Here is a 26,476-nt window from a genome sequence, read left to right on the forward strand (position 1 = left end):
GTGGGTATGCGTCTAATTGCATGTATCGATTGATCGTCTGGCTGTAATCAATAACCAGGCGCTGTTTTTCGCCGGTCTTCACTACCACCACTTGGGCTCGCCATGGGCTGGTGCTGCCCTCGATAATCCCTTCCCTCAGGAGTCTTTCTACTTCTGATTTAATAAAGCTCCTATCCCCGGCACTGTACCGCCTGCTTTTAGTAGCAATTGGCTTGCAGTCTTTGGCGAGGTTAGCGAACAACGGGGGGGGTTTGACCTTCAGGGTGGACAGGCTGCATACTTTGCGCGGCGCCGTGTTTAAATTCTGCCGGCTGCAGACTGTAAATGGGGGCAGGGGCCCGCCATATGCCATTGTGACACTCTCCAGATGGCACTGGAAGTCTAATCCTAGCAGTACGGGAGCGCAGAGCTGTGGCAGGACGAGGAATTTAAACTCTCTGTACTCCACGCCGTTCACTGTCAGAGTCACTACACAGTAGCCGCCGACGTCCGCCGTATGGGACTTTGAGGCCATAAAGACCTGGTGGCGTGTGGGCATAACCGATAGGGAGTAGCGTCGCACCGTGTCGGGGTGGATGAAGCTCTCCGTGCTTCCGCAGTCAAAAAGGCAATTTGTGGCATGGCCATTTACCTTTATGTTCATCATGGACCTGGCTAGTTGATGGGGCCTAGATTAGTCCAGGGTGATGGAGGCCATCGTCGAGGTCGGTGGGTCGCTGTAGTATTCACCCGCGCCGGGGGCCTGGTCCCGAAATGGTGTCCAAGATGGCGGCTCCCCCGCGGCTGGTGGTGCCCAAAATGGCGGCCCGCACGGCTCACACGTGGTTGGTGGGGTCCAAAATGGCGGCCTGCACGGTTCACACGTGGCGCTGCTGGAATTGGGGGTCGATTTCGCCCTGCACACTCTCGCGTAGTGGCCTTTCTTGCCGCATTTGGAGCAGGTCGCGTCCTTTGCTGGGCATTGCTGTCTGGGGTGCTTGGCCTGGCCGCAGAAGTAGCATTTCTGGCCTCTGGTCATTGCAGCTATAGTTGGGCTGCTGGCGGCTTGTGGCCTTACCGGGTCCCAAGATGGCTGCTCCCATGACATCCACGTGGCCATCCGGTCAGGGGGGTAGGCGTCCATGTTCTGGAGGGCCACCGTCTTCTGCAGGTCGAGCCCCCTCTGTTCCAGCAGCCTCTGCCGAGTATAGTGGGACCAGATGCCGGCTACGTAGGCGTCTCGGATCAGGTCTTCTGTGCATTTCGTGGCCGTCACCGCTTTGCAATTACAGGTCCGGCCGAGGTCTCTCAGTGCCAGTAAATATTCGGCGCCCGATTCCCCAGGGCGCTGTTTTCGGGTAGCCAGGAGGTGTCTGGCGTAGACCTCGTTAACAGGCCTCACGTATTGTTCCTTTAGCGTCGCGATGGCGGCCGCGTAAGTTGTGGCGTCTCGGATGATCGAGTAGACTCGGTGGCTCACCCGTGAGTTCAAGACAAGCCGTTTCGCGTCATCTGTAGTGACGGTAGTGCTGGAGGCCTCCAGGAAGGCTTCGAAACAGCTCAGCCAGTGTTCAAAGTTATTGGCTGCATCTGCTGCTTGAGGATCCAGGTCTAAACGTTCCGGCTTCAAGATTTGCTCCATGTCGAAAATTTAGTCAATAAAATTGATGCACTATCAACAACACCAAAGACTACGAGTTGAACTTATACGAAGTAGGCTTTTATTGACTAAGAACTGGAGCATGCCTCTGCTGGTGGATCCATCCTAAGAGCTCCCGGGGGAAGGGTGGTGAGTCACCTTTATACCCGGGCTTAGGGGTGGAGCCAGGGGCGGAGACATGCCCGGACCTGTACAGAGTTAACAGTGGTTTACCACACAGACATGTACCGAGTTAGCAGTGGTTTACCACAGTGTTCAACATGGAGGAGTACTGATTTCAGCAGCTGAGGGAGGGCGGTAGGTGGTAATCAGCACGTTTCCTTGCCCATGCTTGACCTGAAGCTATGAGACTTCATGGGATCCGGAGTCAATGTTGAGGACTTCCAGGGCCACTCCTTCCCGACTGTATACACTGTGCCGCCACCCCTGGTGGGTCAGTCCTGCTGGTGGGACAGGACATACCCAGGGATGGTGATGTAGGAGTTTGGGACATTGTATGACTATGTCAGGCTGTTGCTTGACTAGTCTGTGGGACAGCTCTCCCAATTTTGACACAATTTCCCAGATGTTGGTGAGGAGGACTTTGCAGGATCGACTGGGCTGGGTGTGCCATTGCCATGTCCGTAGCTGGTGCCGAGGTCGATGCCGGGTGGTCCGTCTGGTTAAATTTTTATTATTGTTTCTTGTAATAGTTTGTTACAACTGAGTGGCTTGCTAGGCCATTTCAGAGGGCAGTTAAGAGTCAACCACATGGCTGTGGGTCTGGAGTCACATATAGGCCAGACCAGGTAAGGACGGCAGATTTCTTTCCCTAAAGGACATTAGTGAACCAGATGGGTTTTTACGACAAAACAGTAGTTTCATGGTCACCATTACTGAAATTAGCTTTTTATTTCAGATTTATTTAATTAACTGAATTTAACTTCCCCAGCTGCCGTGGTGGGATTTGAACTCACGTCTCGTGGCTCATTAGTCCAGGCCTCTGGATTACTAGTCCAGTAACATAAACACTAGGCTACTGTTCCCGTTACATCATGAAGTCAGGATGAATTTTTCATTTCTTCCACTCCCTTGAGTTTCCAATTTCCAGCAATTGGAGGGGAGAAGAACTTGAATGGATGAATTTCCACCAAATAATTCTTGTGTATCTCCTTTTAGTGTGACAGTATGGAAGTAGGCTGACCGCTCGTTAGAAGGTACGTCCCCGGTGTGGGGGTTGTGCCTTTGCAGTAAGGCCCTCAAAAAAGTGTAATCTTCAGAAGTATACATTAGAAATATAATTGTATATTTCATTACAGAGGTAGTTAGAATCTTTTGGCATAAGTTTATACTTTCATATAATATACACAGGAAATTGAGATTGGGTTATGTAGAGTGTTAATACCCTGTACTTTCATCTCTCGGATCTAGATTAGAACCTGGCTGAGATTGATGGAGTTTGGATTATGATGTTTTCTTAGACAGGTGTAAAGGAAACTTTGCCCTGCATCTGATCTGAACCATCTGTGACCTGGGAGTACTTGAATGAAGTGGGAAATCTTTCATTTTCAAATCATTGACACCTAACACAATGAGCAAAACTATCTGCGGGGAGGAGGTAATAATAAGGATTATATGAAATCTGGGTGAGATTTAAAAAAATACTTTGTAGCTAATTAATGCTAACAAATATGACTTGTATTAGTAATAATAAACAGGTGTTTATGCTCCACACGAGCCTCCTCCCACCCTACTTCATCTCACCCTATCAACATATCCTTCTATTCCTTTCTCCCTCATCTACTTATCTAGCTTCCACTTAAATGCAGCTATGCTATTCATCTCAACCACTTCATGTGGTCGCTCGTTCCACATTCTTACCACCCTCTGAGTAAAGAAGTTTTATATAGCGCCTTTAACATAGAAAAATGTTTCACGGAAATTCACAAAAACGCAATCAGACAAAAATGGATCCTGAGCCAAAGAAGTAAATATTAGATGGGGTGACCAAAAGCTTGATAAGAGGTGGGTTTTAACCAGGGATAAAGGAGGAGAGGGATGTGGAGAGGCAGACAGATTTAGGGAGGGAATTTCAGAGTGTTCGGCCTAGGCAGGTGAAGGCGTGGCCACTAATGGTGGAGCAGAGAGGGACAGATGGATACATCCGAGATCAGAGGAACGGAGAGTTCTGGGAATTGTAGAGCTGGAGGAGGCTACGGAAATACAGAGCAGTGAGGCCATAAAGGGATTTAAAGATGAGGATGAGAATTTTCAATTGGAGATGTTGGCGGACCAGGGACCAGTGTAGGTCAGCAAGGACAGAATTAATAGGTAAGTGGGACATTGTGTGGGATAGGATACAGGCAACAGAGTTTTGGGTTGGCTGAAGTTTACAGAGTTTGGAGGATGGGAGGCTGACCAGGTGAATGTTTGAATAGTTGAGTCTGAGTCACACCAAAGGTTAACAATTATAATGTTATTTTCACAAGTTTGTAGATTTTTTTTTAGTTGAATTCGGGAAATAAATACTATTATATTTTGAGATCATTTACATTTAACAGTCAGCTGTATGTGGACTGTACCAGATTATAATTTATAATTTAAATTGTCCATATATATTTGTAGTTTGCCATTGACACCTCAGAACTCGAGCATGAGTAGCACTATTGAAATCAGTGGTGGACAAAACATAGATAACAAGGAGCTAAGTGATTGAGGACACCTGCCTGTGCCTGTACCAAGTCAGTGAAGCAATTTCACTATAGCCGGATTATTCCGAAATCTTCCTAGTCACTGGGAAAAGTAATTTCTCATGAAATAGTTGGCACTTATGATTTTAAAACAACTCTGTGCTCCAATTGCTGTAAAAACTGCTATACAAAATCTGCAGCAGTGGGGGCTATGAGTTGATAGATGAAACAGAATATGTTATTTGGTGACTGAGTCTAGACGGTGTTTTAGTCATGTAGAGGACAGTGACTATTCACTGGTACCTGTGTAATTTTTCTTCTGCATCCATAGAAGTCTTTGCATATTTTGCCATCACTAATGAGTTATTTATTTACAAGTAGATATGCTATGTTTAATAAAATTGAAGATAAATTGTAATATAAAATCATGAGATGATTAGAGGATCATGAATGTGTGCTAGTGTAGCAGTACTAAGCATTAAAGGAGGTCAGATGATATAAACTACAAGAATAAAGTTTGAGTAATTTATATTTGGTAACTATCTAGGTTTGGATTATAATTTTCACTTCACTTTGATTTCTTTATTATAAATATATATATATATATATATGTATGTAAGCTATAGTGAGCTTAAAAAATCTTTGAGGTTTTCTGACAGTGATAACAGAATGATTATTTTATAATCTAGATAAGTTAAACATGTGAAAGTACTCATAGTATGTATTTTTGTACTTCTAGATCTTGAAAAACACAATCTGATGCATATCAAAAGGGATTTGAAATCATTACAGAAACTTTTCTTTTTCTCTTGTTCAAAGTCACAGACTTGGGGAGTAAAGGGGTTTTGGAAAAGGATATAGAAAACAAACAGCACTCTCCAGGCATGACAATTTCAGGCGGAGTGTATTGGTCTCTCTTGGCTGTAGTTTTCTATTCAGCAAAAGCTTCTCATGAATGTATTTTGCAACATTTCGACACGGGGCTCAAAATTAATGTTTTCAAACTTATGTTTTTGTCGGTGCTATATTTTTACTAGCAAGTTATTTTCACAAATAAAATAAGAAATCAAAGAAGAGCCTCTTTTTAGGCAACTTGTGTCTGACATATGTGGAACCCATCATCATAACTAAGGGGGAAAAATTTGCTTTGCGCCTCCTGTTAGCAAGAGGGTGCTAACGGGGCGCAAAGCAACTAGCGCCCGGGCGTGGCGCCGCCAGCGCCTCCCGTGAAATTCAGCTGTTTGCCCAACTATCTGTTAAGGCATTGACTTGCAGGATTATCTAGGAATGAGAGTGAGTCTGAGTCCTCCGTGCGGTGTATACTGCAATGGGCCAGGCTGGTCAATAATCAAATGAGTATTTGTACCTGCTTGGCATTGATACCAGGTTATGTCAGCCGCCATAAAGGATGGACTCTTCTGTCGCTAGGTGTACCATATTGGAGCCATTCTGTCAACAAAGAGATTCCATTTGCCTTTCCTTTCCTTTCCTCCCAAGGAGGATGGTCACTAGGCAACTGACAAGTACAAATTTGAGTACCTATTAGGCAGACCGCGGGCGCAAGGCACTCCTGGCATGATGAACAGCACAACTCAAAATTTGACAAGTACATTGTCACCATCCTCCTGACCATAGCGTGGTCATATTCATCGAAGTGATTCCACAAGCTGGAGGTGCAGAAACTCACCAACAACTGCTTGCCTCTCTGCAAATTAATTAAGATGGGATATGTGACTGCATGTTCACATATTAGTTAATGCCTTCCAACAGCTTTCCTCCCAATCAGTTATTTTGACATCTGTCTCGGTGGTGGCAGGAGTATGCACGACAGCTTGTGACTCACTAGCCACTTTGGTATTCTAGATATCCAGGTCCAATGCTATGTACCAGGCTTACTTGCCACCAACTGCTTAATCCAAGCTCTTGAGAGATGCTTTACAAAGAGATGTGCCAATTACAGGAAACTTTGTGATATCCGGCACCGACGGGACCGAGCTGTTGCCGTCCCATCAAAACTGCCGGACAAACCAGCGCTAATGTTAAAACATACAGAAGCTTTTCAGCTCCGTATCTAGCAACAAACCCTGTTGCGCAACAGCTTCTAAACAGTCGGCCATAGCTTGCAAGCGTCTCTGTAGCTAAGCAACAGGTTTAGCTAGACCTTGCAGAGCCTGACTGGTGGGAAAAAAAAGCAACGAAAAGAAAAAAAACTTACTGAACTGACTCCTGAATTTTGCTGGTGGTTCGAGCATTCCAGACAGTTAACCTCCGGATAAACCAAAGTTTCCTGTATAAGACTGATTTCCCTCTCCAGGGTGCTGAACGACAAGATGGAGCCCCCCATTCCTTCACTGTTTCCCCACTTCTTCACTGTTTCCCCATCTTACCACAAATCTATTTTAGATCTAGGTCCCAGATCTCACACAGGATAGAAGGAAGCTCTTGTGTTGCATGCCTAGGAGCTCTGGACCCCAGTCTGTAACAAAAGAAGATTGAATAAGTGCAGGCACACAAACTGAAAATCAAGCTGCCAGAATTCCATTTTCAGTTTTACTTCAGTAGTTAGAATGTTAATTAGTGAAATGTTTTTCTAAAATAGGGTATTTTATACTAACACTCTGCCTTTTATACTGAATTGAATTAGTTTAGCATGCAGAAATTCTGAAGTGTACAAAAAATCTTCATGTGGTTTTGGGCAAACAAGGCAGCTTTTATTAAATATTTTTATGATGCCTGAAGGTTGACAAACATTGCAGAGTCCTCCTATGGAAAAGTCAACGGTCTGGTGGGAGTTGAATATAATGTTTTTTTGCTCTTGCAGATCTCCTGGTAATTTAGGCTGTTTGGATTGGAGACCTCATAAGATCTGCTGTTTTCAGAATGTTCATTCACATTCACATTGTAAAGCCCCTGTCTGAAAGAACCTGAGAAACCGATTTCAGACAGGAAAACCTATTGCTCGTGGCACAGACAAGTGTGTGCTACTTGATTTAATGAGCATTCTGCATTATCCATTGATATCTGATGGATTTCTTCATTTTATGGCAGATTTGAAATTTACCATCCAGCAGTCATGTGTCTACTTTTCTGTTTTTAATAAGGAATTTCAGTACAAAATGCAGTAGCAACTTTGGGGATTATGGGGAAGAATTATGCCCTGCAGAGTTACATTTAGCATTCCTAATGATTTTAATTGATGATGCCCTGGATTTGGTCGCTTTCTCTTCTCCCCTTATCACTCTTTGCTTTTCTCCCACTCTTTCTTTCTGCCTCCATATTTCTGCTTTCCTGGCTGTATCTATCAACTTTTTATGACTCTTCCTCTTTTCTGTAAGTTTTTCTTCTTCTCCATTTTCTGTAAGCTTTTCTTCTTCCATCTCTTCCCGATGTCTGCCACTTTCTATGTATACATCTTGCATGTTTCTTTATTGATTTACATAACTTGTAACTACTTTTTTTGAAGCCTAGGGTATGCAACAAGATGGCAATCATAATTTGTTGGGCTGCAAGAGGGTATTGGATCTGAGCAGGGAGATGTTGCAGCATGTGGGTGAGAGAAATAGGGGGCAAGGAGGGAAAATAGTCTTGTGCATGGCAGATTTTGGCAGGCCACAGGAGCAGACTCACCCAGGAGGTCCTCCAATCCCCAATCCACTCACCCTGCACACTCACAAAAGATGTATATGTGGAGGAAATAGTGTAAACAGAAGTTGAGGAACAGCCCCTTTATGTAGTGCTGTGGTGGCAGCAACTTCTGCTGGCTCCTGTGTCAAATGATTGACTGGTTCTTTATCCTTTTCTTTCAAATGTGATACTTGAAGTATGAAGGACAGGTAATGCATGCTAGATCACTGTTTCTCAAACTAGGGTCCACGGACCCCTGGGGGACCGCAGCGGAAGGTAATTTCAAGCCTGCGCCTCTTTATAAAAACCGACACTAATTCAGTTCTTGCAAATTATTCTCAGTGGATGGGCCCGCCTCCTCACAGGGGCCCATAGCTCTCACTCACTTTGCAACGAGAGCTCCCTGCTGGTCGAGCCGATTCCTCTCCCTGGCGCCGTGACCCTGTGCCATCCTCCCGACACGTGATCAGAGCGCCTGCGGGGACCTTCAAACATGTGCCTGAACGTGTTCACACAAACCCGCACAATCCCACAGTGCAGCTGTTACAGAACATGCCAGTTGGACAGTATGGCGGTGGGTCATGCTTCCAGCAGCATCCCAGCATGTGCTTGGGGCTCGTGCCCTAATGCACCTTGACCATCCTGCTGACGGCTTTAAAAATTGTCCAGCATTAAGTGGCTAATAGTGGCCATCTGTTGCTGCAGAGTATCTAGAATTGGTGTGAGAAGCAGGCACACCCATCTCACTGATATCTGTAAATAAATACCTGGTTTCTTAAAAGCATTATTAAAATACTCTTTACATGCAGCACTTTCATATAATGAGTATTATATATGTAATACCCACTGGAAATGTTATGTACGCTAAGTATGGTTATCAATCTTTAACTTAGACACTGTATTATCATTGTTAAAAATCCCTGGGTTAAAGTTGCCCATGTGAAGGTACGGCAAGAACTTTTAAGGACACAATGTGACTAAGAGCAGACTTTCCATAATTCTGCACCAGTATCAACTGTTGCAGACAGTGAGGCTGCGCAGTCTCCAGGCAGAAACCCCAGGAGGAAGGGGTGGAGTTGGGTTTTTTCGAGCGGGAAACGGGAGCGACTGGAAGAAAAGAGGGCAGGAGCTCTGAAAAGAGGGCTCAGGAGGCAAATGGCTGCCGCATCCCGTCCCGGGCTTCCAAACTCGGCCGCCGCCCTTCGTATTAGTAGCTCTGCATCCAGAACTCAAAGTGGGATTCAGTGATCGTGAAGAGAATTCAACGAAGGGGTTCGGAGTCGTAAGTCTTGCAGACATTATACATACCATGAGCTCTAACTTCAGCGCGCCAACGAAAGAGTGCACTCGAATTTGGACACAGGGACAGATTCTCCTTTGAATCCATATAAATGGAGAATGTATGTTTATTATGTCTAGATTCATTCTAATGTATGCAAATGTCTAATTTAGGTCATTGACCCGTAATCATCTTATACTGTCTGACGTTAAAACTATAAAGTAAGATAATTAGAATTAAGCCATTGTAGTAGTGATCTCCTTACTGGACTATAGAATACTGTCTACAACAGAGACCACATCTCACATATATCTAGAGAACCGTGAAGGGGTTACATTTTGGGGGCTCGTCCGGGATTGTGTTCTATTTATGTCAGTAAACTAACAGTATTGAATGCTCATTGCTAAGAGAGTGGTTTGTGGTTTCTACTGGGCTGTTTGAGCATAAAAGATGGATATTATTGAGGTTGAAGCTTGGTGCAAACGGAAGCAGATAGCTACTACCCATGCCATTGTGCTGAATGGTGTTGCTAACGATGACCCTGATGATGTCTTGCTAAGGGCTCTGAATTGTGTCAAAGCCTTTGGAAAGGTTAGGATAGTTGAGCGCTGCTTGGATACAGCTACCAAGAAGCAGTTTGTGTTGATCCAGACATCAGAGAACCTGAGAGGTCATGGTTTACCTGAGGCAGTTGGGCTTTCTGAAGAGGCTGGTCCCTGGCCAGTTCAGTTTGTCCCTATTACTACTAAGGAAGAAGAAGGGTTTCAGACCAAGTTGTTGTCATTCTTGAGACAAGAAGGAAAGACTGTTGCTGATGTCAAAGGTCTGATAGGTCCTTCGGCCCTGGATATGAACACTCAGTTGGTCAGTGCCATTAGTTCTCTGGTGGATAAATGCACCAATCTGCCCTTCGAGGCTCAGGGATACCGTAAGCTCCGTATGTTCTCAGGAGTGAGACCAACTCCCAGTGGGGAAGAAGAGTATGACGCCTGGGCTGAGCAGACCCTGCCTCTGCTAGAGGAATGGCAGTGCAGTGACAATGTGAAGAGGCAGAGAATAGTAGAAAGCCTTAAGGGTCCTGCTGCTGACATTGTAAGATTCTTAAAGGTGCAGAACACCTCTGCTACTTCCTTTGACTACATGCAGGCTCTAGAAACTGCCTTTGGAACTACTGAAACCATTTCAGATTTGATGGTCAGATTCAGAAGCACATTCCAGTGTGAGGGAGAGAAGCTGTCCAGTTATCTGCTGAGAATAGACAAACTGCTGCATTGTATGTTACGGAAAAGAGGGATTGAGTTGCCTGAAATGAATCGATTCCGCATTGAACAGGTTGTGTGAGGTGCATTGCTCGAAGACGTGACTGCTCTTCGCATACGCATGACCCATAAGTTGCGAGATCCACCTACCTTCACTGAGCTGCTAAGGGAAGTCAGAGAGGAGGAGGATATGCTTCAGGCCCGGAATGTAGCAAAGAGTGCTGTGATGTCCAAGCTTGTGACTCCTGTTACAGTTCCTACTCCTAAGGGTGATGTCAACCCTGAGATGGAACAGCTGAAGAAGGAAATAAATGTCATGAGAGCCGAGATGGCATATTTTCGGTCTAAGCCCAACACAGAAAGGGATGACGCACGGGTAAAAAAGGTTGACCACCCTGCGAAGTCTAACAGCAAAATGAATGATTCCTCTAAAGGATATCCCCATGAAGGAGATAGACCTGGAGTCTTTTGTTATAACTGTGGAAAGGATGGACATTTCAAGCGAGAATGTAGAGGTGAGGAAAATCTAAAAAAAAGTAAATGACTGTCTCATAAAACTTACCAAGAAGTCGGGAAACTACAAAGGGGCACAGTAACGGAATGGCCTGCTGTCCCTGTAGTTAAGACACGTTCCGCTAAGTGCAATAATAGACGAGGGGATATGAAAGACATCATACCTGAAGGTTTAGTAGGGCCGAGTTCTGCTGTATCAATACAGATTGAAGGCATTTATACTAAAGCTATCCTCGACACAGGTTCTCAGGTTACCATACTGTACAGATCCTTCTATGACCAATACTTGACGCATTTGCCGTTAACCCCAATCAGTCTTCTGCAGATCTGGGGCCTTAGTCCTGCTGATTACCCATATGATGGCTATTTGTCGCTGAGGTTGGAGTTCTTGGAAGCTGATGTAGGGACCACTGAGACCATTGATGCACTTGTGTTGGTTTGCCCTGACCCCATGGTGAAAGGTGAGGTTTCCATACTGGTTGGCAGTAATACACCCATAGTGAGACGACTCCTGACAAGCTGCAAAGAGCAGGGAGGTGAAAACTTCTTGAGCACCAGACACATTCACCCTGTTTTCAAAAAGGCTTTTGAGAAACTGCCTGAACTTTCTTCCGACGTAGATGATAGCAAAAGAGGAACTGTGTGGTACGTTCAAGCCAAACCTATCACCCTGCGTCCTGGAGGAGTGGCTAGAATCCCTGGGATACCAAAATTCCCTGGAACGCCAGGTACTGAAGCCATTCTGATAGAGTCACCTGATGATCCTGCAGAAGAGTCACGGTTTCCAAATTAACTTCTGGTGAGACCAGAGTTGCAGACCCCGACAGCTGTGATGTCAAGGAGAGTTACAGTGACCGTGAGGAATATGTCAGGCAAAGGAATCACATTGAGGAAAGGAATGCCGATTGCGCATCTGTTTCCTGTAAATGTACTGTCGTCACATGTGAAGGAAGAGTCCAAAGTTAACTCAACCGGAGATCTGACACCCTCCTCCTTCAACTTTGGAGATTCATTCGTTCCTAAAGAATGGAAGGACCGATTAGTCAGGAAGATGATGGAGCGGAGAGGAGTTTTCTCTACTCATGAGTTTGATGTTGGTTGTAGTAAGAGTACTCGCCATTCTATCAGAATTACCGAGGATAAACCCTTTCGGGAGAGGTCTCGACGGCTGGCACCAGCTGACATCGAAGCAGTGAGACAGCACCTGTCGCAGTTAAAAGAAGCTGAGATCATTACCGAGTCCAGGAGTCCTTCTGCATCTCCTATAGTGGTGGCGAGGAAAAAGAACGGAAAGATTCGGATGTGTGTGGACTTTAGGACGCTTAACAGACGTACTATTCCCGACCAATACACCATTCCAAGAATTGAGGATGCACTGGCTTGTCTTAATGGAAGCAAGCGGTTCAGTGTGTTGGATCTCAGAAGTGGATACTACCAAATACCGATGAGTGAATCGGACAAAGAAAAGACAGCCTTTATATGTCCAGTTGGGTTCTACCAATTTGAAAGGATGCCACAGGGAGTTTCAGGCGCTCCAGCAACTTTTCAAAGAATAATGGAACAAACAGTTGGGGACATGAACTTGCTCGAAGTATTGGTGTACTTGGACGATATCATTGTGTTTGGGGCAACCCTTGAAGAACACGAAGCTCAGTTGCTGAAAGTGCTTGGTCGCCTGGAGGATGAAGGTCCCAAGCTATCATTGGACAAGTGTCAGTTTTGCCAAACATCCGTGCCCTATGTGGGGCATATTGTATCACAGGATGGAGTAGCCACAGATCCATCCAAGATCGAAGCTGTTACCACATGGCCCAAACCGAACACAGTGACTGCCTTGCGGTCATTTCTTGGGTTCTGCGGATATTACAGGTGCTTTGTGCAGGATTACTCCAAAGTGGCCCATCCTCTGAATCAGCTGCTGGCTGGTTACCTCCCACCAGCCAAGAGGAAGAAAAAGGCTAAAGGTAAAGAGAACAAGGACTACTTCAAACCCTCTGAGCCTTTTGGTGTTAGATGGGATGAGAAATGCGAAGAGGCCTTCCACACCTTAAAGCAAAGTCTTACTCAAGCCCCCGCGTTGGCTTTTGCAAACCCACAGCTGCCATATGTGCTACACGTGGATGCCAGTCAAGAAGGGTTGGGTGGTGTGTTGTATCAGGACCAAGGAGCAGGGCTGAGACCCGTAGCGTTCATCAGTCGCAGTCTTACGCCATCAGAGCGGAACTACCCAGCTCATAAGCTAGAATTCTTGGCGTTGAAGTGGGGTGTGGTGGATAAGCTGCAGGATTATCTGTATGGAGCGAAGTTTGAAGTGAGGACAGACAATAATCCATTAACCTATGTGTTGACTTCGGCAAAACTTGATGCTACCGGCCACCGCTGGCTTGCTGCACTATCTGCTTACGACTTTAGTCTCAGGTACAGACCTGGGAACCAGAATATTGACGCAGATGCTCTGTCTCGTCGCCCACGCTACCAGAAACCAGAGTGGAAAGATGTTGCTTCAGCAGATGTGAAAGTAATGTGTCAGATGTCCGTGGTATCTGGACCAAAGAATTCATTTCATGCCCGAGAGATTGACCACTTGGGAGCGTCAATGCATGCTGTTCCCCAGGCATTTTGCAACCTTTCCAGTTTGGATGTACAAAACTTACCCATGTTGTGTTCATCTGAAATATCCAAAGCACAACAGGAGGATCCCTGTATTCATGAGGTGTTTTCAGCTCTCCGTCTGGGTGATATTACACAGATCGACAAATCAAAACATCCTGACTGTCGTCTGCTCCTAAGAGAATGGGACCACTTGGAAATTAAAGAGGGAGTGTTGTGTAGAATCACTCACCCACCCACTAAACCATGTCATTCACAGTTGGTCCTGCCTGAAAAGTACAGGGAAATAGTGATGAAGTCTTTGCATGATGACGCAGGTCATCTGGGAGTAGATAAGACCTATGGGTTGGTCAAGGACAGATTCTATTGGCCGCGTATGAAGTCTGCGGTTGAGGAGTTCTGCAAGTCCTGTGCACGTTGTGTCCAGAGAAAGACTTTACCTAAAAGAGTTGCTCCTCTGTTTCACATGCAAAGTGATGGACCTCTAGACCTTGTCTGTATGGATTTTCTGTCCATCGAACCCGATTCCAGCAATACCGCAAATGTCTTGGTCATTACAGATCATTATACTCGCTACGCCCAAGCTTTTCCCACAAAGGATCAGAAAGCATCCACCGTTGCCAAAGTGTTGTGGGAGAAATACTTCATCCACTATGGACTGCCAAAGCGAATACACAGTGATCAAGGTAGAGACTTTGAAAGTAGATTTATACATGAGTTGTTGTCCATGCTCAGGATTGAGAAGTCAAGAACAACTCCATACCATCCTCGGGGAGATCCTCAACCTGAGCGGTTTAACCGTACTTTGTTAGACATGCTTGGAACGCTGGATTCAAAGCGAAAGAACAAGTGGAGTCGGCACATTGGACATCTTGTTCATTCTTATAATTGTACCCGAAATGACGCTACTGGTTTTTCACCGTACTACCTCATGTTTGGACGTGAAGCGAGGATGCCGGTGGATTTGTGTTTCGGAGTATCCAGTGATGGCACATCACAGAGAACTTACCTCAAGTATGTATCTGACATGAGAAAGGAATTGCAAGCTGCTTATGAACTTGCTGAGTCTGTTTCTGCCAAACAGAATAAAGGAAATAAGCAGAGGTATGACCAGAAGATCCGTTTTTCCCAACTCATGCCTGGTGACCGAGTTCTCATACGGAACCTAGGACTTCAAGGGAAACATAAGTTAGCAGACCGCTGGGCTTCTACACCTTACATTGTTGAAAGTCAAATGTCACAACTACCTGTGTTTCGGCTAAAACCTGCAGGTGGGAATGGACCCATAAAAATACTGCACCGGAATCATATCCTGCCATTGGGACAGCACGTGCGTCTGGATCCGCCAGCGGATAATGAGCCGACACCTAGTAGGAGAACCCTGCAGAGAAGAAGAAGGAAAAAAACGAGAAACCAGGAAAACTTTGTTCCAGAAGACAGAAAACCCATGACACAGTGTGTGGATCATGAGGAACCCGATGAGTCGGAAGATGAAGGATGGGGTCTATGGTACGACCTCCCAGAAAGACGCATAAGACAGAATCTGGATGAATTGTCTGAACCATTTAGCTCCGACTTGGACATAGTCTGGGAAGAACCAGATGCTTCCGAGAAGGAGATAAAAGAGACTGAAAGGCATGATAACAAAGGAACCAACGCCTCCAACGTAGTTGAAGGAACTGAAGACCGGGTATCCGAAATAAGGAGCTCACAGCGAGTTAAGAAGGTTCCTGAAAGATTGACATACAGTACACTAGGAGTACCAAGTGTAATGATAGCCCCTACGGTTCGATATGTTACCTCCCTTTATACATGGTTGGGAAGCATGCAGCCACTTATGTGTAAAGTTCATTAGTCATGGGGACATGCCTATATTTGGTAGGGGGGCAGTGTAATACCCACTGGAAATGTTATGTACGCTAAGTATGGTTATCAATCTTTAACTTAGACACTATTATCATTGTTATAAATCTCTGGGTTAAAGTTGCCCATGTGAAGGTACGGCAAGAACTTTTAAGGACACAATGTGACAAAGAGCAGACTTTCCATAATTCTGCACCAGTATCAACTGTTGCAGACAGTGAGGCTGCGCAGTCTCCAGGCAGAAACCCCAGGAGGAAGGGGTGGAGTCGGGTTTTTCGAGCGGGAAACGGGGAGCGACTGGAAGAAAAGAGGGCAGGAGCTCTGAAAAGAGGGCTCAGGAGGCAAATGACTGCCGCATCCCGTCCCGGGCTTCCAAACTCGGCCGCCGCCCTTCGTATTAGTAGCTCTGCATCCAGAACTCAAAGTGGGATTCAGTGATCGTGAAGAGAATTCAACGAAGGGGTTCGGAGTCGTAAGTCTTGCAGACATTATACATACCATGAGCTCTAACTTAAGCGCGCCAACGAAAGAGTGCACTCGAATTTGGACACAGGGACAGATTCTCCTTTGAATCCATATAAATGGAGAATGTATGTTTATTATGTCTAGATTCATTCTAATGTATGCAAATGTCTAATTTAGGTCATTGACCCGTAATCATCTTATACTGTCTGACGTTAAAACTATAAAGTAAGATAATTAGAATTAAGCCATTGTAGTAGTGATCTCCTTACTGGACTATAGAATACTGTCTACAACAGAGACCACATCTCACATATATCTAGAGAACCGTGAAGGGGTTACATATAGTATTATAATTTGGATGGGGCATCCATGATTACTAATTGATTTGAAAAGCGGTCCTTTGGGGGTCCGTGATTACTCATCGATTTGAAAAGGGATCCTTCAACCAAAAAAGTTTGAGAACCACTGTGCTAGATGATTGTTTTTAATGTATTGCTAGTGACTCCCCTGTAGCTCAGTGGTAGCATTGTCAGTTCAAGCCACATTCCAGAGACTTGACACTGTTCGAGGTGCTGTCTTTTGGATCAGACATTAAACTGAGGCTCCATCTGCCATCTTGAATGGACATAAAAGATCCCAATGCACTTTTCAAAGAAGAGCAGGAGTGTTCTCTGTGTCCTGGCCAATATTTATCCTTCAACCAGTGTCACAAAACCTGACTCTCTGGTTATTTATCTCATTGCTGTTTGTGCACAAATTGGATGCCGTGTTTGCATCCATTATAACAGTGACTATCCTTCAAAAGTACTTAATTGACTGTGAAGGGCTTTAGGAGGTCCTGAGGTCGTGAAAGGCACTAAATAATTTCAAGTTCGTTCATTCATTCTTTCCTTCCCTCTCTTTCTGCGTAAGTGACCAGTTCTAATTGTCAGAAACTCCAGTGCTACTTTTGATGCTGTTTTGAAAGTGATATTAGATGTTCGTAGATGGCTCTCAACTAATGGATGGTAATATTGACAACAACTATGGAAAAGTACCATCTAAGTATGGAGTTCTATATAGGTATCTCCAGGTGACATACTTTTAATTGGCTCAGCCAGGAATTCAGTAATGGGTTCCAAACCAATAAATGAACTTGAAATAACAACAGAAAATGCTGGAAACACTCAGCAGGTCAGGCAGCATCGAGGAGAGAGAAACAGAGTCAGAGATTTGGGTCGAGGACCCTTCGTCAGAACTGGAAAAGTTTAGAGGAGAGATTTTTAAGCAGGGGCAGGGAGGAGGGGAGGAAAACAAAGGGAAGGTCTGTGACAGGCTGGAAGGCAGGAGAGATTGACTGACAAAAGGGATGATGGTGCAAGGCATAAAGAGAGGTAATGGGACAAGTTAAGAAACAAAAGATGACTCTAGATGAGGTGTGAATGGTGATGGCAGAATCATCAACAGTTACCATGTGAGAAGACGAGGGAAAAAATTTAAAAATATAGGGATCGAGGTTATAGTCTGAAATTGTTAACTTGAAGGCCTTCTCTCTGGCATCAGTTTACCATATCTGGTGTCTATGTTTCATAAGACCACAATGTCCATGATAATAGAGCCTGTATCAAGGGTACAGGGAAGCTGGAAGAAGGACTTGGAAGATAAATTAGCTATAGAGGAATGAACTTAACAATATGAGAGGCAGTAAACTGTACTTTTTCCTGTCATAGATTGAGAGAAGAGGAAGTGAAGTTAGTGCACCATACTTTCACTTGCCCCTATGCTTGGAGAATAATTTATGTTAGTTGTGGGAGGAACTGTGGGGCTACTGGTGACTTATTGGACCTGTCCAACTATCTGGCAATAGTGGGAAGTAATCTGAAGATGTGCAGAAATTCACCTGGATCGAAGTAGTGATAGATCGTTAATAGTTTAAATGGTGGCCCCCTAGTGATGCTCACAGCAAATAAGTTTCCGCAGTTTTTCCTGTTTGTGACCTAGAACGGGTACATACAGGGGTAGAAAAGACCAGTGTAGAATTTGATAAATAAAAGTCATTTAAAAACTTTGTGGTAATTTATTTTCCATGTTTCATCAAGTTTGAATGCAGGAGATTCTGATTTCAGTGAAGGATTTCCTATATGCTGCGAAGCACATCATTTATAAAGTATAATTTCTGCAAGAATAAGTCAAGTTTGTATGAACTTTTGGTATGCTATTTTCATAGATCTGCATCAAAATATCAAAAAATCTTAGGACTTATCTCAGTATTAGTAGAATAGCAGAGTATTTTTTAAGAACCTAACATATTTTTGATTTCAAAATATACTTATTGCTGTGTATAATTTATTTCAATATATATTGCAATTAGATTTTATCCTGGGAAAGCAGTGAAACTTGTTGGGGGGAACAATTGTGTGTGGATTGGAACATCCATCCATTTTGGGCACACAGTATCTGCCTTCTGTGTCAAGTATAACATGGACAGATGCAGAGCCAAGTTCCTGCTCTAACAGTGTACCTTAACCCTATCTTCGAGCACCCTGTTCTTATAAAATTGTGAAGTATTCTTTTTTACCTTTCATTACCAGTTACCTTTATGTCCTTTCTAAATGGCATTGCCAATTTGTGCTACATTGTGGACAGTTTTAAGTTGTGGATTGTGTCAAGTAGGAACAAACTGCCAATGCCACTTAAGATATAATGACTGGAAAAAGGAAACTTCACATTTGTGTAGAACAGGATGCTCCTGAGTCTGGAAATGAGGCACATTTGGAATAGAGCACAAATAGCTTTGCTCTGCATCTACCCGTGCTGTACTTGACCCAGGAAAAAGACACTGTGCCCAAAATGGAGACACATTCCATCGCCACAGGTGCCCTTCAGTATAACAGCATCCCTCAACTAATTCTGTAAAATCAAACCAGTCATCTCACAAAGGGTCGTTACAGCTGGTAGAGAGAGATTTTCATCCTATTGGTCTGAGCTGGAGTTGCTCCCAGGCTCCAGGAATGAAGGGACAATGTGCTGCCTCCTTTTTAAAATATATTATGCATTTAAAACAGTTTTGCGGGGATAGGTGGTGCAGTATGTTATTCATTTGTCTTATGACCTGTGTGCAAGTTTATAAATTAACTTTTTTTTTAAATGCAAATGCTATTGCGTTTAATATATTTCTGTGGTTATTTTACAGGCTTTGTGGATGCACTTAGATGTTTGCAATGAGCACTGTGGCTGGCATGCCCCAGTGTTTTGGATGCCAATGTATAGGACTCCGTAGAAGTCGATTTTATCAGCAGCGAACGTCATGAGCATAGTGATCCCGATAGGGTTTGACACAACGGAGACCTCGTATTTGGAAATGGCTGCAGGCTCAGAGTAAGCAATTTTATGGCTGATATGTATACTTTTTATTTGAGAGCACTGCATTCCCCACTATAATGTTCATTTAAAATAGTATTATTAACCTACAATTTCTGCTTGGTTGACTGGACTGTGGAGAAGACATTTTGTTGTGCTGTGAAAAGCCAGTTTAGTTGACTTTTTTTTAGAAAGACTTGATTTTTTTTTTAAAGTTTCTGCAACAAATGACTTTTTAAGGATTTAATAGGTGTGTCACAGTTTTTTAAAACAGATATTTTTTCTGTTTCATTGCCACTGGTGACTCCTGTAAGCAGATCTCACATCCTCTACGATGCAGACTATACCTTATTCTGCCCATATCTAGAACAAAATTATAACATGATCCAGGAATCAAAACAGAACCCTTATTCCGTACACTAGCTGCTGGAATAGATCACATGCCGGCACGTGAATTCTCTTTTTTCAATGAACTGGATAAACATTCTTAGTGAATTGAGACAAAGGCTTAAACCAATAAGTTGTTTTTATTTACATCAGATGAACAAATTTCACAGTTTCGCACATTTTTAAAAGGGGCAGGAATGGTGCGGGTGAGCCCCAAAGCTGACTGCGCACTCGGAGAGTCCGGGGACGTGGAGGCCTTGCTGATCTTAATGACAGGGCCTCATTTACATAAATGATCCTTGTCCCGCCCGAACTCGGCCAGATCCACTACCTGCCTGGCAGACTTGAGTGAATTTGGCGGCAGGAAGCCTAGAGGCGATCGGGGCTGGGGATTCCATTGCAATCGGGGTGGGGGGGGGGGGGGGGCGGCTGAGGAGGCACAAGGAGTCCTTGCGGGCCATGGGGGAAGCACTCCTGCTCCTCATGGCCCTTGAGTTCTGAGAAAAGCAATTGTGGCCTCTTCTGGCCAGTCATTGCCTCCCACTGTGTTCTGCTGTGTGGCTCCAAACAGTGCGGGACTCCCCCAGACTTTTCGTTAAGATGGCGTTTCAGTGCCGATGACGTCATCGGACTGCGACGGAGGCCTCCGCCGACTTGAAAGTCGGCGAAGGTAAGAAGTCGCCAGGCGGGAACAGAGTGACCTCAAGTCGGTAAGTCGACTTGGCCTAATGTTAACCCCTCCCACGCACCATTCTTGCTGACGAGGAGGTTTAAAATCGAGGCCTATATGTCTGTGAGGTAAAGTCTTTGCCCACTGAGCTGTCAGTCACAGAGGGCTTTGGTCAGTCAAGAGACCTGCCTTCTTTCCAAATACCTGTCAATCAAAGTTACTACCACTGATTTCAGCTCCTGTCCTTTGGAGCTTTACCAGGGGGCCTCCAGGAGTCCGTGCAGCTGCGTGGCCTATTGTGCAGACTGACTAGGATTAAACAATGTGAGACAATGTGCCACCTTTACCAACACCAAGAGATGTTTTAGGATGGTAAATTATGCCCCTCCCCCAGGATAATTAACAAATTAACCCTTCAAACTACTATTGTCTGGGCCAAAACCAACTAGCTCCTTGAGGAAATTCGAGTGGACAGACTATTTCAAGCTAATTGCTTTCTATTAAAAAGAATACTGTGTGTAGCCTTAAAAGTTAATCCCTTACATACTAATTCTAGCAGTCTACAAGAATACAATTTTTAAAAAAACAAATAAAGCATTATTTTTCAGCAAGATGTTTAGATGTCTTAATAAACATCTTGTGTACTACAGCTGTGAATACCACTATACAGAGGAAACTACACAATCATCACTTCTGTGCAGTTTTTATGGAGGAAAAGTCGATTTTGTATGTTTACCCTCTTATAATTTTTATAATATCTCCTTTTGATTCTTGTACAACATTCCAAGGTAAAGTATGGCACAAGTTAGATGCAGAGTAAAACTAAATTTTGTCTGCCGCCAAGTCAGTTCCACCTCAGGAGATCCTTGTACTAGTAAGATATGCATCAGTATCATGTGACAGGAGGGAAAGTAGTTTCATTCACATCTGTACTGGCAACAGAGGGGAGAAAAGATCAATGTAGATATACTTGTTTCCATTCCAAACATTTCCTAGTGCAGTGATCAAAAGCAAATTTATAAGCCTACAATTCCAATTGGTATTACAGGTTGAGCGTCCCAAATCCAGAGTTCTGGAATGTTCCGGAATCCGAACTCCGGGACGATTGGTGGCAGGGGTCCGGAATCCGTAAAATGTTCTGGAATCCGGACACCTTGAGGGAGGCTTACCAAAAACCGGAACCTGGGCCCAGGCATTTCCGGACTCGGCACGTGTTTCTGATGTCCGAAGTCCAGAAATATCACAACCTGGGCTCGGGCGTTTCCAGACTTCGGACATCAAAAACACGTCCCGAAGTCTGGAAAAACCCGAAAACCGGCTCGGCCTCGGTCCCGAGGTTGCCGGATTCGGGACGTTTTCCCTGTATTCCACTTTTTATGGCATAAAACTGATAGAAAAATCTATGCTGCAGTGTTTTCCTCATGACTTAGTGTTTGTGTGTGGCATTTTGCCTAATTGTTCCATGATTGGTTTATATTATCTGATGAAATGTGATCTTTGGTAGTTAATATAAATTGATCAACTGTGTGTTTCTTAAATATATATTTGAATGATAGTAGTATTCTCAATGGACAGAGATTTTCTCTGTGCCATAGAAGTACCAAAATTGAAAACCTGTTCTTTTCAAATGTGTGTGATCCTGCTATACCTCATGCACACAGGAAACCTTCCCCTGTTGTTCTGAAGTAGTTTACTCTGAATAATTCGTGTTGAAAATTATAAAAATATAACTGAGTTATACAGCTGCTTTACACTAAAATGCGAATGGCTCCTTGCTAAAATATAATGGCCCTGAATTTGCGGTCGGAGGCTTCCTGCGGGGAAATGCCTCCGATTGGCAAATAAAATGTCTGCGTACCCGGGGCCTTGGGCTCCACGGAGACTCGCGGTCCTGGGCCTCTCCGGGTACGCGCGGGTAGAGGCCCACATATCCCGGGGCGCATGCGGTTCACGAGCGCCGCTGGGATCACGTGGGCCGGCCCAACGAATGACGGAAGGGAATCCCCATTCATACTTATGGGGATTCCGTATGTACGGAACCCCCATAAGTATGAATGGGAATACCACAAAAAATACACCTAGACATCAAATAAATAAAAAAAATCACATTTAAAATGACATTTAATTAAATATTTTAAAATGTTTTAATTTAAAAAAAAATAAATGTACATGTTTTAAAGGGGCTAAAAATAAACTTACCCAAGTTTATAAATGTATAAATTATTGATATAATTTTATTTTTCTGTTTTTCAAAACTCTTACGCTGATCACAGGCATTTGCTGGGCAGCCCAACTCTCCGCCTGCGGATGTCCATTTCCCGGGGATGGCTACGATCTGTCAAGAGAATTCTTGACTGATCGCAAGTTCCGGGTTTTAGTGCATGCCTAAACCCGCAACTTGCACAGCCCCTACGGGCGCGTACACACCTCGTATGTACACACCTCGTTTGCAAATTACGACCCAATATTGTGGGTGCCATTTGAAATTGCTGTGAGCTGGCGGCATTGAGTTACACTTCTGGCTCCACATCTTGGTCGAGGGGAAGAAGAGCTCTGAGTATTCATACTTAAATGCACCTGTAAATCTATGCTAACTGGTGTTTGTTAATCGTGCCTTCTTGGCTCTTTATGTTCTAACATTTTAAACTAAGATGTAAAGAGATTAACATAGGAACTGGAATAGGCCATTCAAAACCTTGCACCTGTTCTGCCATTTAATTAGGTCATGGCTGATCTGTCCTTCAATTTACCCGCCTTTAATTCATATCCCTTGATATCCTTACCTAATAATAAAAATCTGTCGATCTCAGTCTTAAATTTCAATTGACCCAGCATCCACAGCCTTTTTGGGCAGAGAATTCCACATTTCCACTACCCTTTGTATGAAAAGGTGCTTCCTGATTTCACTCATGCATGGTCTAGCTCTAATTTTAAGATTGTGCCCCCTTGCTCTGGATTCCCCCACCAGAAACTTATAAGTATATTAAGGGCAAGAGGATAACCAGGGAAAGGGTAGGGCCCATTAGGGACCAAAGTGGCAAGCTGTGTGTAGAGCCAGATGAAGTAGGTGGGGTTTTAAATGAATTTTTTGCCTCAGTGTTCACTATGGAGAAAGACGATGTAGACATAGAAGTCGGGCAAGGGGACTGTGACATACTTGAACATATTAGCATCGAGAGGGAGGAGGTACTAGCGGTTTTAGCAGGCCAAAAAGTGGATAAATCCCCAGGCCCGGACGAGATGTATCCCAGGCTGTTGTGTGAGGCAAAGGAGGAGATTGCAGGGGCTCTGACACAAATTTTCAGAACCTCTCTGGCCACAGGGGATGTACCAGAGGACTGGAGAACAGCTAATGTAGTACCATTATTCAAGAAGGGTAGCAGGGATAAACCAGGGAATTACAGGCCAGTGAGCCTAACATCTGTGGTAGGAAAATTATTGGAAAAAATTCTGAGGGACAAAATTAGTCTCCACTTGGAGAGGCAAGGATTAATCGGAGATAGTCAGCATGGCTTTGTCAAGGGTAAATCATGTCTGACCAATCTGATTGAATTTTTCGAGGGGGTGACTAGGTGTGTGGATGAGGGAAATGCTGTGGATGTGGTTTACATGGACTTCAGTAAAGCTTTTGACAAGGTCCCGCATAGGAGACTGGTCAAGAAGGTAAGAGCCCATGGGATCCAGGGGGCCTTGGCGCGTTGGATCCTAAACTGGCTGAGTGGCAGGAGGCAGAGGGTGATGGTCGAAGGTTGCTTTTGTGACTGGAAGCCTGTGTCCAGTGGGGTACCTCAGGGATCGGTGCTGGGTCCCTTGCTGTTTGTGATCTACATTAATGACTTGGATGAGAATGTAAAGGGTATGATCAGTAAGTTCGCGGATGACACGAAAATTGGTGGGGTGGTAAATTGCGAGGAGGAAAGCCTCAGGCTACAGGACGATATTAACGGGTTGGTCAGATGGGCGGAAAAGTGGCAAATGGAATTTAACCCGGAAAAGTGCGAGGTGATGCATTTTGGACGGACAAATAAGGCAAGGGAATACACAATGAGTGGTAGGACCCTAGGAAGTTCAGAGGGACCTTGGTGTACATGTACATAGATCCCTGAAGGCAGCGGAACAGGTAGATAAGGTGGTTAAAAAGGCTTATGGGATACTTGCCTTCATTAGCAGAGGCATAGAATATAAGAGCAGGGAGGTTATGATGGAGCTGTACAAAACGCTGGTGAGGCCACAGCTGGAGTACTGTGTGCAGTTCTGGTCGCCTCACTATAGGAAGGATGTGATTGCTTTGGAGAGGGTGCAGAGAAGATTCACCAGGATGTTACCTGGGATGGAGCGCCTCAGCTATGAAGAGAGACTGGACAGGCTGGGGTTGTTTTCCTTGGAGCAAAGAAGGCTGAGGGGGGACCTGATTGAGGTGTACAAAATGATGAGGGGCATAGATAGGGTAGATAAAGAGGAACTTTTCCCCTTAGTAGGGGGGTCAATAACAAGGGGGCACAGATTCAGGGTAAGGGGCAGGAGATTTAGGGGGGATTTGAGGAGGAACTTTTTCACCCAGAGGGTGGTTGGAAGCTGGAACTCACTGCCTGAAAGGGTGGTAGAGGCAGGAACCCTCACAACATTCAAGAAGCATTTGGATGAGCACTTGAAATGCCATTGCATACAAGGCTATGGACCAAATGCTGGAAAATGGGATTAGACTGGACAGGGAGGGATGGGCGGCGCAGACACGATGGGCCGAAGGGCCTCTTTCTGTGCTGTAAAACTCTATGACTCTATGAGAAACATAGAAGATAGGAGCAGGAGTAGGTCAGTCGGCCCCTCGAGCCTGCTCCGCCATTTAATGAGGTCATGGCTGATCATCCAAATTCAGTACCCTGTCCCTGCTTTCTCCCCATATCCCTTGATCCCTTTAGCCTTGAGAAATATATCTAACTCCTTCTTGAATATATTTAATGAATTGGCCTCAACAGCCTTCTGCGGTAGAGAATTCCACAGGTTCACCACTCTCTGGGTGAAGAAATTCCTCCTCATCTCTGTTCTAAATGGCTTACCCCTTATCTTTAGACTGTGACTCCTGGTTCTGGACTCCCCCGCCATCTGGAACATCCTTCCTGCATCTAGTCTGTCTATTCCTGTTAGAATTTTATACGTTTCAATGAGATCCCCTCTCATTCTTCTAAACTCCAGCGAATATAAGCCCAATCGACCCAATCTCTCCTCATATGTCATTCCTGCCATCCCAGGTATCAGTCTGGTGAATCTTCGTTGCACTCCCTCCATGGCAAGAACATCCTTCCTCAGATAAGGCGACCAAAACTGCACACAATACTCAAGGTGTGGTCTCACCAAGGCCCTGTACAACTGCAGCAAGACATCCTTGGAAGTAGCTTCTCTGTATATACTCTATTGAATCTTTTTATTATTTTAAACACCTCAATTAGATCATCCTTCAACCTTATAAACTCAAGGGAATACAAGCCAAGTTTATGCAACCTGTCCTTATAATTTAACCTTTCTGGTGAATCTGCACTGTAACCCCTTCATGGTCAATATATCCTTTCTGAGGTGTGGTGCCCAATACTGAACTCAGCACTCGACATGGGGTCTGACCAAGGCTCTGTATAGCTGAAACGTAGCTTCTTCCCCTTTGCATTGCAGCAAATAATCTGCAAACTTTTAAAGAATGCGTCCTGATGTCTGGTGTACGCAACGCATGTGGCATAGTCCCACGAATATGAATAATGGTGTTAGTTTTTTCCCTCAGCTTCTGTACAGGTTCTCTGCTTTTGTGTCTAACTTCCTGATTTCTGGAGTTGTAGGGTAGTGTTTGGGGTGTTTACAATGCAGGGTTTTGCCCACATTACAACTGTTTCGGTAAGTAGAAACGTACCTAACGTGACACTTTTATCAAACACCTTTTGAAAGTCCGTATACACAACTGCGCTACCTTCATCAATCCTCTCCGTATTTCAATCAAGTTGGTCAAACACAATTTGCCTTTAACAAATCCATGTTGGTTGTCATTTATTAACCCATGTTTTTCCAAGTGAAAATTAATTTTATCCCAGATTATGGTCTCTGGAAGTTTTCCCACCACTGACATTAGACTGAGTGGCCTGTAGTTAGCGGGTTTATCTCTCTCCCCATGTTTGA

The 26,476-nt window shown here is 44.5% G+C and overlaps 1 protein-coding gene across 7 annotated transcripts in view; it reads left to right on the plus strand.

The window, feature by feature from the left end:
- kmt2e (lysine (K)-specific methyltransferase 2E) overlaps positions 1-26,476 on the plus strand; it is a 226,048-nt gene that overhangs the window by 22,475 nt on the left and 177,097 nt on the right. For all 7 annotated transcript variants that reach the window (XM_086010465.1, XM_086010458.1, XM_086010464.1 and 4 more), the window contains exon 2: positions 19,094-19,278. In XM_086010465.1, the coding sequence (XP_085866591.1) occupies positions 19,208-19,278 (71 nt within the window). In that variant the 5' untranslated portion in view covers positions 19,094-19,207. The remainder of the gene's footprint in view (positions 1-19,093; positions 19,279-26,476) is intronic.

Source organism: Somniosus microcephalus, chromosome 17, assembly GCF_052327205.1.
Source record: "Somniosus microcephalus isolate GS21.2 chromosome 17, FLI_Smic_1.0, whole genome shotgun sequence".
NCBI lineage: Eukaryota > Metazoa > Chordata > Chondrichthyes > Squaliformes > Somniosidae > Somniosus > Somniosus microcephalus.